The sequence below is a fragment of the Lichenostomus cassidix genome, chromosome 15 (genome assembly GCF_008360975.1).
Source record: "Lichenostomus cassidix isolate B80296 chromosome 15, HeHo_3.0, whole genome shotgun sequence".
Lineage (NCBI taxonomy): Eukaryota > Metazoa > Chordata > Aves > Passeriformes > Meliphagidae > Lichenostomus > Lichenostomus cassidix.
The window spans coordinates 7938099-7954363 of record NC_139496.1 but is presented as its reverse complement, the minus strand read 5'-3'; the positions used below and the strand labels follow the sequence as shown (position 1 = coordinate 7954363).

General features: G+C 46.2%; 1 protein-coding gene across 1 annotated transcript; it reads left to right on the top strand.

Annotated features, from left to right (window-relative positions):
- The first annotated feature begins 2363 nt into the window (after positions 1–2363).
- SDF2L1 (stromal cell derived factor 2 like 1) lies at positions 2364–5620 on the top strand. The gene is made up of 3 exons (XM_085076338.1): positions 2364–2417; positions 2926–3231; positions 4474–5620. The coding sequence occupies exons 1-3, from the start codon at positions 2364–2366 to the stop codon at positions 4750–4752; spliced, it is 639 nt and encodes a 212-aa protein (XP_084932464.1). The 3' UTR covers positions 4753–5620.
- Positions 5621–16265: the final 10645 nt, after the last annotated feature.

Below are 16265 nucleotides of genomic sequence, written 5' to 3'. Positions count from 1 at the left end.
GGGTCACAGTTGGACGAGCTCTGTTGTAAGACAGAGACAAATGTTTCATCTGAAGTGAGTTCTATAACCAGCTGTTCCTCAGTGTGGAGTGAAAGAAGGAGACAGCATAAAACCACAGAATCTTTACAGACCTGATTGTCTACAGTTACTCTCTTGAGTTCAGTACAGTTCATCCTTGTTGATATCAGAGAAGGGACCAGATGCAGAGAAAAGCCAATGGAAGAGCTTGGGTGGACTCGTTTCTCTATCAGGTACTAATGTCTTCAGAACTGTCCCTGTCTGTTTTGCCTAAGGTTTGTGCTGGTCTGAGAAAGAACCCAGGTGTTGCTGCAGTGTTCTCCATAAATCAAGTACTGTCTACACCAAAAGATGCACCAGAGCTTTTTGGGGTGTAAATCACCCAGGAGTTGCCAGCTCTGCCTTAGTTGTCAGCAACAGCTCTAGTCATGCAAAGCAAACAGAAAGTTTAAGGCATCTTTAACAAAGGCCAACATAAAAACTATATCCTTTTTCTATAATCTGTTGCTTTGGGTCAGCATACACCCTCTGAAATTTTCTTGTGCCACAGATTTTTCACTCCTGCAAGCTAAAAGCATTTGGCACTGCTCAATCATTTTTTTCAAGGAGGGCCAGGTTATACCCGCAGCTGCACCTGAGTGGAAATGGTAGGAGCTTCCAAAATCCTTGAAAATCAATTTGGTACAAGGACTGGGGGGTAAAGTGATTGAAAGTTTTGAAGTTCCATTTCACATTCTGACCTTTTACAGCACTGTTGAATTACTTTGCTTGTGTGCATAAACAAGAATCTAATGAAATTCCTATCCAAAAAGCTGATGTTCCCACGACCGATGTGAAGCCACATAATTTCTGAGGCAATTTTACCTGGAGCTTACAGCAATCTACCAGAAACAATAGAGGGCCCTGTCGCAATGAGGTGGCTGTTAATTGCCGTGGGTGTTTGGCATTGATGGGCTCTTTGTTGGCAACCGTTCTAACCCAATTATGTTTCTAAAGTGGGGCTGAAAAGCATTGTAGGGAGCACCATGTAAACGGCACTAAATGCACTGAGACTGAGCGACCTCCCAGAAAGATAGACAGGTGCCAGCTAAAGCCCCATATGATTGATTTTCCACGGCTAAAATGGCAACCACAGACATCTGGTTTTGCCCTAGTTATAATAACAGAAGCAAATGTGAGGCTTCTTAGAATGACATAAAAATATGGCATTTGACTATCAATGGGGGATCTTTGGCTTTTCTGTGAGTAAACCTTTGTACTTCCAGAGCTAGGAAATGAGTTTTTAGTCCTGAGAAAAGCACACTGTGTGTATATGTGTGTAGACACGTGTGTGTGTGTGACTGAATTTAGTACTTGGGCTTGTTTCAATGCTGGCCTGGCATTTAAGTCAGAGATTTTTCTTAAATGTAGGTATAGCTGTAGAAAACAGGTCAAAGCTAGCACAAAAAATCCTAACCATTTGATTGAGTGGTATCACATGGGCAGGAAAAAGCCTTGCAGCTTCAGGACTGGAGGAAGAGACACAGTCAGCTGAGCATCTTATGATGTTTGCACTCCCCAGCAACACTAATGTGCTTTCTAAATCACCCTATAATAGCAAGTGCAGTGTTTCAGTTCTTTGCTGTTGTAAGGACAAAATACCACCATTACAAATATTTAAGTCCCAAGATAGGAGCCTTTCTACCTATTTCCTTGCCACTAAGAAGATCAAACTCTTCTGCTCTTTTAAATTACTTTGCATTCTTTACAGTGTTACCTGGGACTCACACAAGACTGTGATGTGGTACATTGGTCAATCCAACGAGCAGTTTCAGAGGCAAAAGCTAATGAACTATATGGGAGTTGTGTCCTTTGTCCACGGCCGCTTATTACTGAGGTTTTTTTGGTGGGTGGGTTATTTCTTTAGTTTCCAAAGCTATGCAATAAAGGACAGTACATATATTAATTTATGCAGGTGTTTTTTCTACAGAATAGAGCTTAATAGTCTCTTTGTTAGAAGAATTTTGCAAGAGACTGAAGCACAGAAGGTGACTTTTGGGATCCAAAGCAAAGATGTTATTGCTACATCTTAAAGTTACAGCAAGTTACAGTGTTAGTTCTTCTTTGTGTAGTGTTTATGCCCTGTAATTAGAAGCTCTACTATAATCCAGAAATTACTGGAGCTGTGATGTATTATTATCCAAGTCACTCCACAAACCAGAATTCCCTTTGTTTTTCAACACGGTGTTACTTTTCTCTGGAAATCCCCCAACTGGGTAGATATTTACTCTGTTCTGAGAGCCAGAACTGCAGGGAGGAGCAGACCTGATGTGCCGCCTGGCAGCTCCGAGCTGCAAGTGGCCTGAATGGAGCAGCAGGGCCTGACTGACCCGACAGTGCCAACCGCGGCTCCCGAGGCTGTATTTAAACACTGCCGTACCCGGGCTGTGCCCTCAGAGCCCCTTTGTCTCTGACACTGCTCTCGCTGTGAGCACATTTGTCCTTCCCTGGCTCTGGTGATTACTGAACAGTCCTGCCCCACAGCACGTTTTCCCCCAGGGCCCTTTAACAACCCCTCACAGTGACCTGGCTGTGATTTTTCACACAGCCCAGACCACGTCAGACGAGAGGGCAGCAGTGACAGACCCAACAACAGGCCAGGGATGGGGTGCTGGGGTGCGCTGGAGACCTGGCGGGGACAGGAGGATGCTGAGGCCTGCGGGACAGGGAGACGTGTCAGCTGTGCTGTGGGCCCTGCAGTTGGCATGTGATAAGGGTGCTTTGCCCTCGTCCCTGAGGTGAGCCTGTTCGGTATCTGAGCCTCAGCAGTACCTTCCCAGTGTCTGTTCTGGCAACGAGGGGGTTGGTCTGTTTGGGGACACAAAGACCTTGATAGTATTTTTGATAAAGGTGGAATGGTGTGAATAGGAATTAAAGGAAATTTCATTAAAGGAATTTTCTTTAGTTCTTTCGTGTCTTTTTGAGCTGGGGAAGCGGGATTTAATTCTATTCTTGTCATTTAATTCTATTCAAACAGGAAGTGGGCAGCAGTCAGTGACAGGAGTTGAAGCTTCAGATGATGCCAACAGCTACTGGCGGATCCGTGGGAAGAGTGACAGCAGTTGCCAGCGTGGGACACCAGTGAAATGTGGGCAAGCCATACGACTTACCCACGTGAACACAGGGAAAAATCTACACACTCATCACTTCCCATCACCACTCTCCAATAACCAAGTGAGTCGGTTTAAATCTCAAGCTTTTGTATAAACAGTGCATGCTATTGACAATGGTCTCTCCAGTTACTCATGTTTTTGGAGAATCAGGCTTGAACCAGCTGCCAGAAGCAGTATCTCTGTGCATATCCAGATTCAAGTATATGCTTTTCTGCATTTTGAAATGACGTATTTCAGTTCTTGACAGAGGTAAAGTTTAATATGTGCCAGTGTTGGTATTTCACAGTAGTTTTAACAAATCTGCTTTTTGCATGCTTTTTTTTTATTTTTATTTTTTTCTTTTTTTTCTTTTGTCCTGCACCATTGCTACTGGGAAGACTGTTCTGAAATGTTTGGTGTTTTCAAGGTCAGGACACCTTCTTCAACATTGAAGATTGCTGTTGAGCAAGGCAACTAATCATGTGTTACATCACTAAGTATTCCTATGTCCAAGTTCCTTGGTGATCCAGTCTATTAGTCTCAGTCACTTTCTTGCTATCCTTATTTCATTTCACTATTCTTATTGATGTGTCCTTCATTCACAGGAAAACTGAATCTGCTCTTGCAATTGTATTTATTTATAATCTTGTACATATCTAGAAGAGTGTAATTTCTAGCTGTAATTCAGCCCCAGTCTTGTCCTTGAACAAATGCTTCTCCAAGATTGAAAATGTCTCTTAAATACTGCAGTTGCTGCAATATCTATATTAGCAGTCACATCAGTCTTCCATCAGGCTGTGTGGATAGGTGTTACATTCAAACTTGAAAGATCTGACTCTGTGGAAAAAGCTTGTCTTTCACCATGAGTAAAATAGTTGAAACAATACTGTCCAGCTTTGTGTAGGGTGTCTACATAAGGTGATTATTAAAAGAAGGGATGGAAAAATAACATTTCAGAAGAATTATTTAAGAGAAAGATTGACTCTAAAGCCTTTCCCCAGGTTTAATTTTTCAGTGTAGACACTTCATATATTGTGATTTATGTAAGAATGTTCAGCTCTCGTTGTGGGGTTTTGTTTTGTTTGGGGTTTTTTTAGCTGTTTTTGCTCAGATTACAGGTTGGAGCTTGTTGGCACTTTGTGTTCAGGTTGTAGTGATAGAACCTTACTGCTTCTGGACTTGGTAACTGTTGACAAAGCAAAGTAACAGTGCTTTTGCTTTCCCCATCCTTGCCTTTAAACCCTGCTGAGTGTGTGGTTGATATTTGTGTGTCCTGGAGGTTTTTGTTTACACTTTCACTTCAGGAAGCTTGTGTCTCTAACAGGAAGTAAGTGCCTTTGGTGATGATGGCGAAGGAGATGACCTGGATTTCTGGATTGTGCAATGCAGTGGGACTTACTGGGAGCGGGAGGATGCCGTGCGCTTCAAGCACGTGGGGACTGAGGTGTTCCTGTCCATCACTGGGGAGCAGTACGGCCACCCCATTAGAGGCCAGCGGGAAGTTCATGGCATGCCTGCTGCCAACCACCACAACTATTGGAAAGCCATGGAGGGAGTCTTCATCAAACCCAGTCTGGACCCTGCAAAACATGATGAGCTCTGAATTGACGTAGGATCCAAAATGCTTCGTTTGGCTCCAATGTTCGGAGATGCTAATCCTTAGTCTCTTCTAAGTCCTGCCTTGCCTGAGTGACTGACTTTCTGTATTACTGAAGGGCATTAGTTCGTTCTAGGAATGCAGCACTTCTGTGGGGAATGGCTTCTACCAGGTTCAGCCACTGACATTTATTTGGTGAAATCCTTTTTGAATTTCCAAGCTTTATTGGTGAAACTAGTTCATACATCTGTTAGTTTTTGTTGTCGTTTGTTTGCTTGCTGCTTTTTCTTGAATTTGAAGGAAATGAAAAAATGAAAGTAATACTTTTCTCTGGTCTCAAGTACAATAAAACTTTGTATTTTGTAATCTTTTTCCAACTATAATTAAATATTTGGAAATTGATTTCTACTTCCTAGTGAAAGAATGTTATTGATGAGGAGATGGATTGAGTCTAGAAAAGGAAAAATAGTTCTGAAATATGGTGTCTTTTGAGTGACTTGCAGTCAGCTATTCAGTCTTTGAGTTTAAAAAAGTATCCATTTGAAAATTGCTTCCAATGTCTTCTGAGAGTTTCATTCTATGTTGTATTGGAAGACTTGAAAATATTGTGTATGTTGGAGTAAGAAGACAAAATTTTAATATTTTCACTTCATCTAGGAAATTCTGATGTTCTGGTAATGGTGGTACGGCTAATTGTCCGTTAGTAAGGCTGCTCTGCTCTATGAACAGGTGCAGAAAACTGCTGCTTGTTTAATTAATATTAGAATTTTGTAAAGTTTCTTATGGTGCAAAGGAACAGTTGAATTTGGCATACTTCTGTGTCACTCTGCAAGATCAGTATGACAATCCAGGTGAATAAATAGTGAGGCATATACCTATGTGGGGTTTTTTTATGTGTGAATGCAGAAGAGCAAAAAAAATCTGAGACAATGGTTTGGTCATGGATTTCTGACAGGGGTATGCACTGGAGTGCTAGCAAGGAATCTTCATTGAGCAAGTTAATTTCTGTGTTCCTCTGTGAAAAAAGAAATTAATTCTTCAGTGCGTTTTTTACACAGTGTTACTGAAAATGCTGATTAAAATTCAAAATACCATATATTTGTGATTTTGTTTCAAATTGAAAAGCTCACTTTTCAATGAAAATGTGAGAAATTGTCAGAACATTCAGGTGTTCTTGTTTCCATGTGTAAATCATTTACTAATTATGGTGCTCATTAGTCAATCAGTTAAGGAAGCAGGGAACTGATTTACTGCTCCTGCAGCTCCAGTCAGAGCTGTAGTGTTGGTGTTATGTTGAGAAGGTGCAGCAGGCAGTTGAGTTCAGCTTTACAAGTCCCCTGGGTGCTCTGTGCACCTCGTGCAGGAGTGCTGCCCAGGCTAGCTCCAGGTTTTACTTAAGGATTTCCTACTAGGGAAGATCCCTCATACCCTATGGAGCAAGGGTAACAGCAGTTTTGTATACCTCGTTACTTCTCTTCAAAGAAAAAGGTAAGAATGTTTTTTTATTAATTTTAGTTGCATGTGTATATTTAAGGATTGCGGGCATTTTGAAGATTAAGTAGACTGGCTTTGCTGTTTTGTATTAGAAGTAAACTTTCATGTGATTAACATTTCAGGTTCACTGCTACTCCTGACTAATTGGTGTTGAGGTTGTAGCTATGAAGGACAACTATTTAAAAACAAACCAAGCCTGCATAAACAAGCTTTTCTTTTCCTTTATTAAGAAGGATGTTTTTTCTTTTGAAGGTGGTCTATACATAAACACAAAAAGTGTGATAGCATTTGACAGGAGGAAGAAATGATCTTGGCAATGTGTTCTCTGTCCCTGAAATGCTTTGTGCCTACACCATATGGGCTTAGTTTGTGCACCTGTGGAATACTAAATTGGCAGAGAAGGGGTAGAGCTGTTGGACTCCTGTTGGTCTCTGTGCCAGGTGCCATCCCCACCCAATGATTGTGCCTGCATGTTTCTGTCCCTAGCAAAGGTGGTTTTCAGTCTTATTTATTATGCTTGGACCTTTGACTTTCTGTTCTGGATTTGAGCCGAATTGATTTGGGTGAGGCCGCGAAAAAACTGACTTTGAGTCCTTATTGCTTACTTTCTAATATGTTCTCAGTTTCAAAGAATATTTATACCTTTTGTTCCTAAAAAACCAAGCTGCCACACACAAATATACCCATGAAAGCCATTAAAGACATGTTTAACAATATTCCTGTGAACTGAGTTTTGTCCGCTCCTGATTCTGACCAAAGTGTAAAAGTCACTTGGCCTTAATATTTCACTTGGGTATGTGTCACAATAGTTGGAGGGGAGTTTGTTTGGTTGTGGGGTTTTTCTCCAATTTTTATCACTACGAATGTTGTTCTGAAGGACTCTCAAATAAGGCCAGTTGAAGTACATCTTACTGGAAAGGTCTAAAATAATACTTAAAGAACTGTTGGTACTCCTGTCATGCTAAATTCTGGCTACAAAAGTCATGCTAACATAGGAAGTGCAAAAATTATAGCTGTGAATAATGCTGGCCTAAGCTCATGTGCAAGTACTGAGATTTCAGAGTGTGATTCAGGTGTTTTTATTTACTTTGTCTGCTCATAATTCAGCTTTCCAGTCCTGGCTCCACGGGTGAGTACTAGAGACTTAGAGAATCTCAGGTTTTGTATTGCTGAGTGGTGGTTTGTTTTCCATATGATTTTATCATCTACCTCAAGATGTTGGGACTCTAGGGTAAAACATGAGATACTGAGAGATGTAGATATAAAGGTTGGGAATGCTGTTTTGTTTCTTTGTTTTCCTTTACTTTAATGTGCTAAATTCTCCTGTCAAAAATCTCTATATTATTCAAGGTTAAGTGAGAACTGTTTGTTTTGACTTCTGATGCTAGCAGGAAATAATTCTTTCAAATAACTGGCAGATGTTTTCCCATTTCTTTCTTACTATTACAGGAACTCTCTGAAAAGGTGTGCCAATGTTGCTTTGTACTCTTCCTTTAATAAACCAGAAAGGTTTTTGGGAAAGAATTAGAGGGATCTGTATTTATAATTGTTCTCAGTGGGAATAGTTGCTAAAGGCTACTCTGTCTTGAAAGCAATCTGTCAAATAGTGGATTTTACACATATGTATATATCTAGTTCAATGTGAAATGACAAAGAGTTCCTTAGATATGTTAATTTTGGAGGTGTGTGCCTACAGACATTTTTACTCTATTTCTGGAAGCTTTTTAAAGCTCTGTGCAACTGCTTAGTATATGAACACTTGCCACATGTTTTGACTTCTCAGTCAGGATGAATGAGACCTGGTTTTAGTTCTTCCAATGTGCTGGAAGGGATGTGCTGCTCATTGGTTCTTCATTTTGAATGTCGAGGCTAAATATAAAGCAATGTTTGTATTTAAATGGTATAACTAACCATAATTTAATTTATTGTGTTTGGGAATACTAATTGGATATATCTGTTCTTACGAGGTTAAATTAGCCTATCTTTTTAAAGAGAAAAAAAAATAGAATCAAAACAGGCTTGTAACAAGGGCTCTTACTCAGCAGTATTTTTAAGCCTGTTAGTTTTGCTGAATCTTCTCTCTTTTCTGCCTCCCTTCCCCAGCGGTGAAGCAGTAGCTGGTACTGTAGATGCACCACATTTCACACCTGTCCTAGACAGAGGCTGAAGTGTAGCAGTATCTCCTTACTGCAGCAGCATCCTGCTGGTGTCTGACTCCCTGTTTGGCATCCTTGCTGCCTGTTTGTTTAAATTCCCTGCTGCCTACTGGGAACTGGCTGAGAGCCTATCAAAGATTTGTGTATGTGGGGTGTCTGAAGCTGATGCCCCTCTTTCCTAGTTTTGAGTTCACATCTGTGCCCTTTTGGTTTTGCAATTTTCTCTTCAGAAACATCTCCTGTAATCCAGCCCTGGGCAACCAGTCAAGAATGTTTGATAGTTAATTGCTTTATAACGTGGCTGTTTCATCAGTTGCCTTTCAGGAACCCATGTTTTTGGTGTTACGAGCCAGAACCTGTGGTTGTGTCATTAAACTTTTTAAGGAAGAAAAAAAAAAGTTACACCTAAACAGGAATACTCAAAGCTAAGGAACTGCTTTCCTCTTCATTGTACTTGGTTCTATCCTGTGGCACAGGGGAAGAAAGCACAGGGGATGGTTTTCTTCCTCAGAGAGGAATAAACTGTTCAACCTTACCAGTCTGGAGTTGCATAGGAAACACAAGGTGATTCGAACTTTACCTTAGGGTTTATTATGCATGCAGGTCACAAACAGTAATAAACTTTAAGTATTAAAAAAACCCCAAAACCTTAGGACTCTAAAGGAATAAATATTTCATACTTCTTCCCTTCCTTCCAGGGACATTCTAAGCATCTTAGTGCTCCCATGCTTATACAATTCTTCAGTGACGTGCAGTATTTACACCTAATAATTTCTTTTTACTCCCTATGCAAAAGATGGAGCACCAGCATTAGCTCCTTCTCATCTGTTTCCTAAATCAAATCTGCTGTTATTTTAATAATGTGTGGGAATTGATTGAGGCATGGTCAACCAATTCCTATGAAGTTGCTACTGGTTTACTTTGGGTGTGTATGAACAAGAAGGGAATATAGTGAACACCTTGAAAAGTAGACTTCAGCAGCTGCACTATTCAATGCTTCTTTCTCTTTAAGTTGCATCAAATTGAACTAATTATAAACCTTTTTACTATATTTGGTATTGTGCTAATTCTAAATTAGCATAAAATTCACAGTGAAATCCTTTGACAGCTCTGATACTGATTCAAGCTGCTGTTCTGTGAGGGATTCATCTGTTTCCAATCCTTTGGGAAAATGGTGTCCTGCTTCATTAGGATAAGAACTGTTAGAAGCTGTATGGCATCTCAAGGGTACCAAACCCTTACAAAACACATTACAAATTAATCAGAATGTGTGCAAGCTGTAAAGCTACCTGATTAGTTCCTATGGTTTTTTTTGGGGGGGGGGGTTTGTTTGGTTTGGTTTCTTTAATATTAAAAAATAGCGTGTGGGTGCTGGCTTTGGCTGGCTGGAGGACTGTCAAGCTTTGGCTCGGATCTCAGGCTCTTTGCTTGATCTTCGTGAGGGTTATGTATTTATTCACCAAAGCTTCGTTTTCTGAGATTACTCATTAATAGTACAAGTGTGTGCTGCACTGAAAATTGGAGTGTGTGGGGTGAATCTGAGTGAATCAAAGTTGAACATAAGATGCAATTATTTTTCTTCCACTTTTTGTAATTTTTTTTCCTTCTGTTTTTGTTATTTATCTTCTGCTGATGCCTTCACTGCCCCATCTCTGCCTGCTGGGCCACCGCAGGCTGGAAGGGTCGGACTGCCTGGCTTGGCCGGTGCCCGCAAAGAGCCCCTACACGAGAGCTTCTCTTCTGTGCGCTTACATGCATGTGGCTACTCTGTCCTGCCTAAGGAACAGCCCTGTGGATGGGCTGTATAAAAGCCGGGGGGGGGGGTAGGTGCGAGCAGAGCCGTTCTGAGGAGAAAGGGGCAGGCGCGTTTCTCGTTCTCTCGCTGCCGGAGCCGGGAGCGGCGGCCGCTAGTCAGCGCTGCTCCTCCGCTTTCTGCGCTGCTCCTGCCGGCTGCCTGCGCACCGGGTGCCTTTGGCAGCCCGGCAGGGTTTCAGCAGCGCAGCTTTGATCGCCGCAGATTTATACTCTTTGGGGGGAAACAAATAACATCCGCTTCCCCCGCGTTACACTGCTAAGGCGATCAGCTGCTGCAGGACCGCCCGTGCGGCCGTGCCTCCTTAGGTGCGCTCTGCCAAGTCATGTACTGCTCGGTTATTCGAAAGGGAAGTTTAAAACATTAGCGTAAGCTCTGAAGCGGTGCTTCAGGCGTTTCTGTTTACTGTTTTTCTTTGGGATCGATGAAGTGCGGCCAAGGATGAAGTCTGTTTGCTTACAGTATACATTTAAGGCAATTACCTGTATTGTAAAATTAAATACCGGTTTCCGCTCGGTGGGGGAAGAAAAGGCACAAAAGGATCCTTTAACAGGGAGCTCTCTTGGTCCCGTCATGTACGACAAAACGCATTGCATTTCGCAAGATTTCGACAGTAAAAGCTAAAACGAAACGATCTGTTCCTAGCTAGAAAAGGTCGCGCGTCAGCGATAGCTACATGAACACCTCTTCTCCCTAATGTAGCTCACCTGGCTCTCCTCGGCTCTTGCTGGACCTCTTCTCCTGGAGTAGATCGTGTGCCATCCGCCGGGGATTCCCTTTGGCATGAGGGTGAAAGCCGAGCTGCCATCTCTTACCGACACCGGTATCGGTTTGCGAGCTGCTGGGAGGCTTCTCCCAGCCATCCTGCAGGGATGCACTTCCCGCTGGCTGCGTGGGTCACCCACGGCGCGCTCCATCAGCCGTCCTCAAGTGGGGACAACAAGCTGGCGAGTCCAGCTCCCCTTCCTGCTGGCGCAGTTATTGCGAGGGCTTTGTTCATGTGCCAAAAGAACGTAGAATTTTTTTTTTTCTGCATATCTGCCCGGCAGCGTAATTTGGATTTCTCAGCATCCGCCGCCTGCCGATATTCTTTCATGTCTAGCGGAAAGATGCTCTCGCACAGGAGCGTTTTCTGCGATCCCTGGTACCACGTATTTGCGTGCCAGCCGCTGCTAACGCCGATCCTTCGGTGGTGGCAGCAGACCCTCATTCCCGTAGCGAAACTGTGCTCACGGCTCGCTCTGCCCCCACCCCTCTCCGCCGGGCACGATCGGCGTCCCTTTATTCAGCCTCGCCCGCCGCAGCGGGGCGTGGAGGGATCGGGGAGGTCCCACGGCGTGCGCCGGCCCCGCGCCAGCCTGTCCCCGGCCCCGGCGGAGCCCCCGGCTGCGGGCAGAGCCCGGCCCCCAGCAGGAGCCCTGGGCGCGGCGAGTCTTCCATGGGAGAGCTCCTCGCCGGCTGGGCGCGGCGATGCTTGGCCGCAGGGCGGACGCCCAGGGACGGGGCTGCGCTGAGCAGCGCCTGTGCCTGATGGGCCGGCTAAGAAGGCGATTCCTCCTCTGCCTTCACCCGACTTCCTCTGGCCAGGCGGCAAGTTTAAAGCCCGGTAGCTCAAGAGCCCGAAAGGCTGCAAAACGGAATCGTTGTGCCTCCTTGTGCCGAGAAAACACAGCAGCGACCCAGTCAGTACCTGCCCGAGAGAGGGAAGCGAGACGCTCACGGGCTCCCTGAGTGCTTTTCCCGCACCAAGGGCGGCCGGAGGCCTCTGTGCTTATGGGTGTTCTAACCGTGCTGCCATACGGCTTGTGAGAGTGCTTCCAGCCCTGTCCGGCTGCTGACACTGTGGGGGAAAAACACCTTAATGCATCCCCAGCAGTTCCCATCCTACTACAAGCCCATCTAGCTCGGTAACTGGCTTCGGTGGGCGCAGGGAGGGTAGTGTGCTAAAATAATCGTATAGGCACTTGTTTAATCACTCGTCTATTCCACTTATATCCTCCTTGGTTGTTCAAAAAGGGAACATAACTGGTGCCAGCAGCATCTTACACTGGGCTAGCGTTGGGTGTGCTTGTGACTCCATTGCAAAAAAAAAAAAAATAGAGCTCTTGTAGCTTTAAACCTGTGAGGCTAAAACAGACCTAGAGAAGCACAGAATGCGAGGCTTCTCCTGAAATTGCACCCAAGGGAGCACCATCTGCTCTCTCTTGCAAATATTATACTTTTGAACGCATTACCTCTGCCTTCACTGGGTGCGGATGTGCAGATGATTACTGTCGAGCTGCAGGCAATTTTCTATAAAGCTGCACAGCAAAACACATTTATATTTATATTGTGCTGCATTTCCTCAGCAATACAAACCCAAGGTGCTGAGAGCGGCTCTCCCTTGAGCTTAGAGACTTCAGTCTCCAGGGCAAATAGCTCCAAATATTAAAATATTTGTCTTTCTCTATGGACGCTGTTTTCCCTCATGAGATGGGAGGCTGTTTATTGAGAGCAATTAACTGAAATCTTGCTTGAGAAGTCCCAGCAGCCTCGGACCTCCTGGTCTCGGCTCTGGGAGAAAAAGTGCTTCGTGATGCCCCTTAGGAAATCTGCCATTCCCAGGGCTAAAGCCGGGCGCCGGAGAACAGGAGGGACAGTTCGGCGAGGGGCAGGGAGGGGTGATCCGACCGGCCGGCCGGAATAGATTTGCTCTTTAAGGGGTAAATTCTCAGTTGGGAGGGCATAACTTCCCTCCTCCTTACTCGAAAAGGTAGGGATACTCGTGATTTTTGAAGCGGTAGCTGGAGCTGAAGGGACACCGTGCTCCGGGAGAGCAGGGGTAGGTAGGAGAGAAAAGCCTGAGAACTCTCCCAAGTCTGGCAATTTGACATAGCGGCTTTTTCGGCTTCCTCCCCAGCGCCACCCGAAAGCCCAGCGGGGGAGCGAGTGAGCTCCGCAGCTCATGTTCTGACGGGACGGGAAGGTGGGGAGGTGCGGTCCCGAATGTGGGGAACATCAGAACCAAGTGAATATGAGTGTCAGTGACGGAGAACGAGGATCTCCGAGCCCGGCGGTCCCCAGCAGGGCAGGGGCGGGGGCTGCGTGGGGTAGGGCGCAGGCGTGGAGCGGACGTACAATGGGAGCTGGCCGGGGAAGGGAGGTTCAGCATCCTCAGCACTAACCCGCAGTCGGGGCAGCTCCTGCTTTGCCCATAGCACGCTCCTGGTTGGGACCCCGCAGCGGAGCTCCGGCAGCGGAGGTTGACCGGATGCGTGCCAGGGCACTGGCCCCACCGGGGAGGGGATGCTGCGCGGAGCGGCTCTGGGGAGGCTGGTGCTGAGTGGGATGCTGCATTAAAAGATGCTTTGAAGGGAAAATAATAATAGTGCCGAATGTTGTTTTTCTCTCCAATCTGCTTTCTGTGCACTTCTGCATAGAAAAGTTGCCCAGTCTAGATCGTTCTTGTCAGAAAACCACCTTCACACTAGATCATATTTTCTTATATCTGGTGCCTTAAGAAACCGAAGGAAAAATTATTGTTCTTCACTCTGAGATACTGTGGTTCATACTGAAAGAATGACTTAATCTAAAATAAAATTCCATCCTCCTAAAGTGTTAGCTCAAGTCCAGAGATCTTTTGGAATTGATAGGTAGAGCTGTGCTTAAGGTACTGGACGGGGACTGATGACCAGCACTCAGCTTGCAGCTGCAGAACTGAGTGATCCCAAAAACGTATCAGTACTTCTTTGTCCCATCTGGAAGAGAAAATATGGGGTTTCTTTGCCTTGTCTGTGAGCGGTGCTCTGGGTTCCGGGGCAGGTGTCCAAGATACCAGCAGGAAGGCTGGGTGACATGCCCGGGGCTGCCCAGGTGAATCCCTGCCCTCCCCAATGTCCTTTTCCCGCAGCTCCGCAGAGTGGCGGAAGATCACCCGCAGCCTCTCTGCTGTGGGCCCGCTCGGAGCAGGTTAAAATGGCGATGGCCACCCTGTCCCTCGAAGGCAGGGGCTTCTGCGTGTCCCTGTCCGGCTGTCCAGGGACTGCGGGTTGACGGGGCGCGGATGGGAGGCTGTGCACGGCCGCTACCGCCCGGCTGAGGGAGGCTGCGCGTCGTGCCGAAAGCCAGCGCCTCTTTGGCCCGGGGTGCTGTGGCTCCTGCTCGAAACAGCGGGGTGACAGGGGATCCCCACGCCTCGCAGCCTTTCTCCGCCGGTGCTTTCCGCCGCCGGGACTGACCGGCTGCAGGTGGAAGCTCACTCGCTTCTTTGCGGGAAATGCGGCGAAACCTAGTGCGGCGGCGGGGTCAGCCCCGCGGCCCCCGGGGTCCCGGGAGGGGCTTTCCCGACGACACGGTCGGAGAAGCAGCGGGCTCCCTCCAGGCTGGTCGCCAGGGCATTTATGTGCATCAGTGGGTTTAAATTGAATAGAGAAGACCCAGGGAAGGATGTGCTTGGATTTCGGACAGGGAAAATATTGGTCAGAGATAATGTGTGACTGAATAACCTGAGCAATACTTACTCCTGCTGTGTCACCCCCCCCCAAAATCTATTTTGTGTGCCCCCAAGTTAATGAAAAATTTCAAGACGTCTATGTCGAGAAGTGGGTTTAGTCAGTGTCCCCTTTGCCCCCGCCCCAAGCCTGTCCTCCTTGTCTCTGCTGGGACTGGCGGACGTGATTTTTTGCGTCAGCCTTCCACCGAGGGAAAGGCAGTGCCTTCGAGCACACCTTCCTCGACGGAAGGGGGGCCGCCTTCTGCGTCCCTGTGTCACGATGGGAAAGATCCTGAGGCTTGAAGCCTTCCTTTTGGACAGACCCTGCGAACACAGCGGCAGGACCCGTCAGCGGGGTCCTCTCAAGAGCCACGAGCCGGAGACCCTTCGGAACCCCCAGACAATCCGTTTGCGGGGGCCTGTTTCACCTGGCAGCAGCTGTCGGGCTCCGCTGGCTGCACTGCACTGGCCTTTGCAGAGCACGGAAAATGAGCCCCCGGCAGTGAAATCCTTTCTTCCTGCCGGCGGCAGAGCGGCTGGGGCTGCCTATGCCGCTCGCCGGCCGCATGGGTGCTCGCCGGCCGCATGGGTGCTCGCCGCGCCGTCGGGGCAGCGGGCGCGGAGCCGACCTCGGGCGAGCCTCCCCCCAGCCCGGGGAGCCGCTCCGCCGCCGCAGGGGGGTCAGGCTGGGGCTTTACCCCACCCGCTGTAGTGCCAAGAGCCATTCATTCAGCTGGGCTTTAAAGACCCCTTACCCCACTGGCTCCCGTAATACAGGGTGCAAGTGGAAAACATTTTGTTCAGCTTCGCTTTTCCCGATTTAAATATTATCCTGGTTTTCCCGCCCCTAATTAAATTATCTCCTGGGTTTGGTGGGGTTTTTTGTTTGGTTGCTTTTCTTGTTTTGGTTTTTTGGGTTTGTTTGCTTTTGTTTGGGTTTTTTGTTTATTGGGGTTTGTTTGCATGTGTGAGAGAGATTTTTGGGATTAGTGTTTACTGGTTTGTTAGGTTTTCTTCCTGTATACATTTACCTTTCAGTAGGGTTGTCTGCGCATGAACAGAGAAACGAGGGGGAGAAGGATCCCTTTAGATCAGAGAATTCAGACAGAGATTCAACCGGGGAACACCTAAACTACCCTTTCACTTGCTCCAAACACGGCTATAAATGTCCTAAGTGAATCACTTGGTGTTTGGGGATAGGCAGCGAGAAATCCTTAGCTTTGCTCGTTCTTGGTGTCTGCAACAGCTTGCACGTGAAGGTGACCTCCATACTTCTCTAGGGCTGGTGAGAGATCCCCTTTTCCTTCAGAATGGGAAGTTTTTTATTTTCTCCTTCTCTTGGAGAAAAGCCTCCTTTTTGTTTGAATTTTTCAAAATAATTTAGAGATGTGTTAAAGGTGTATCCACTGTAAAAAGAAAACCAAGTAACAATTTTGTTCTGGAGGGCTGTGTAAGCCCAGATGGCCATCACCACAATATGAAATACGATGGCGATTCCTAGTGGTGGAACAAACCAGTTTGTTTCTAGCACTGTGTGATTGTGGCTTTTATACTCAGTGTAACTCCTTATCGATTTTAATTGGGC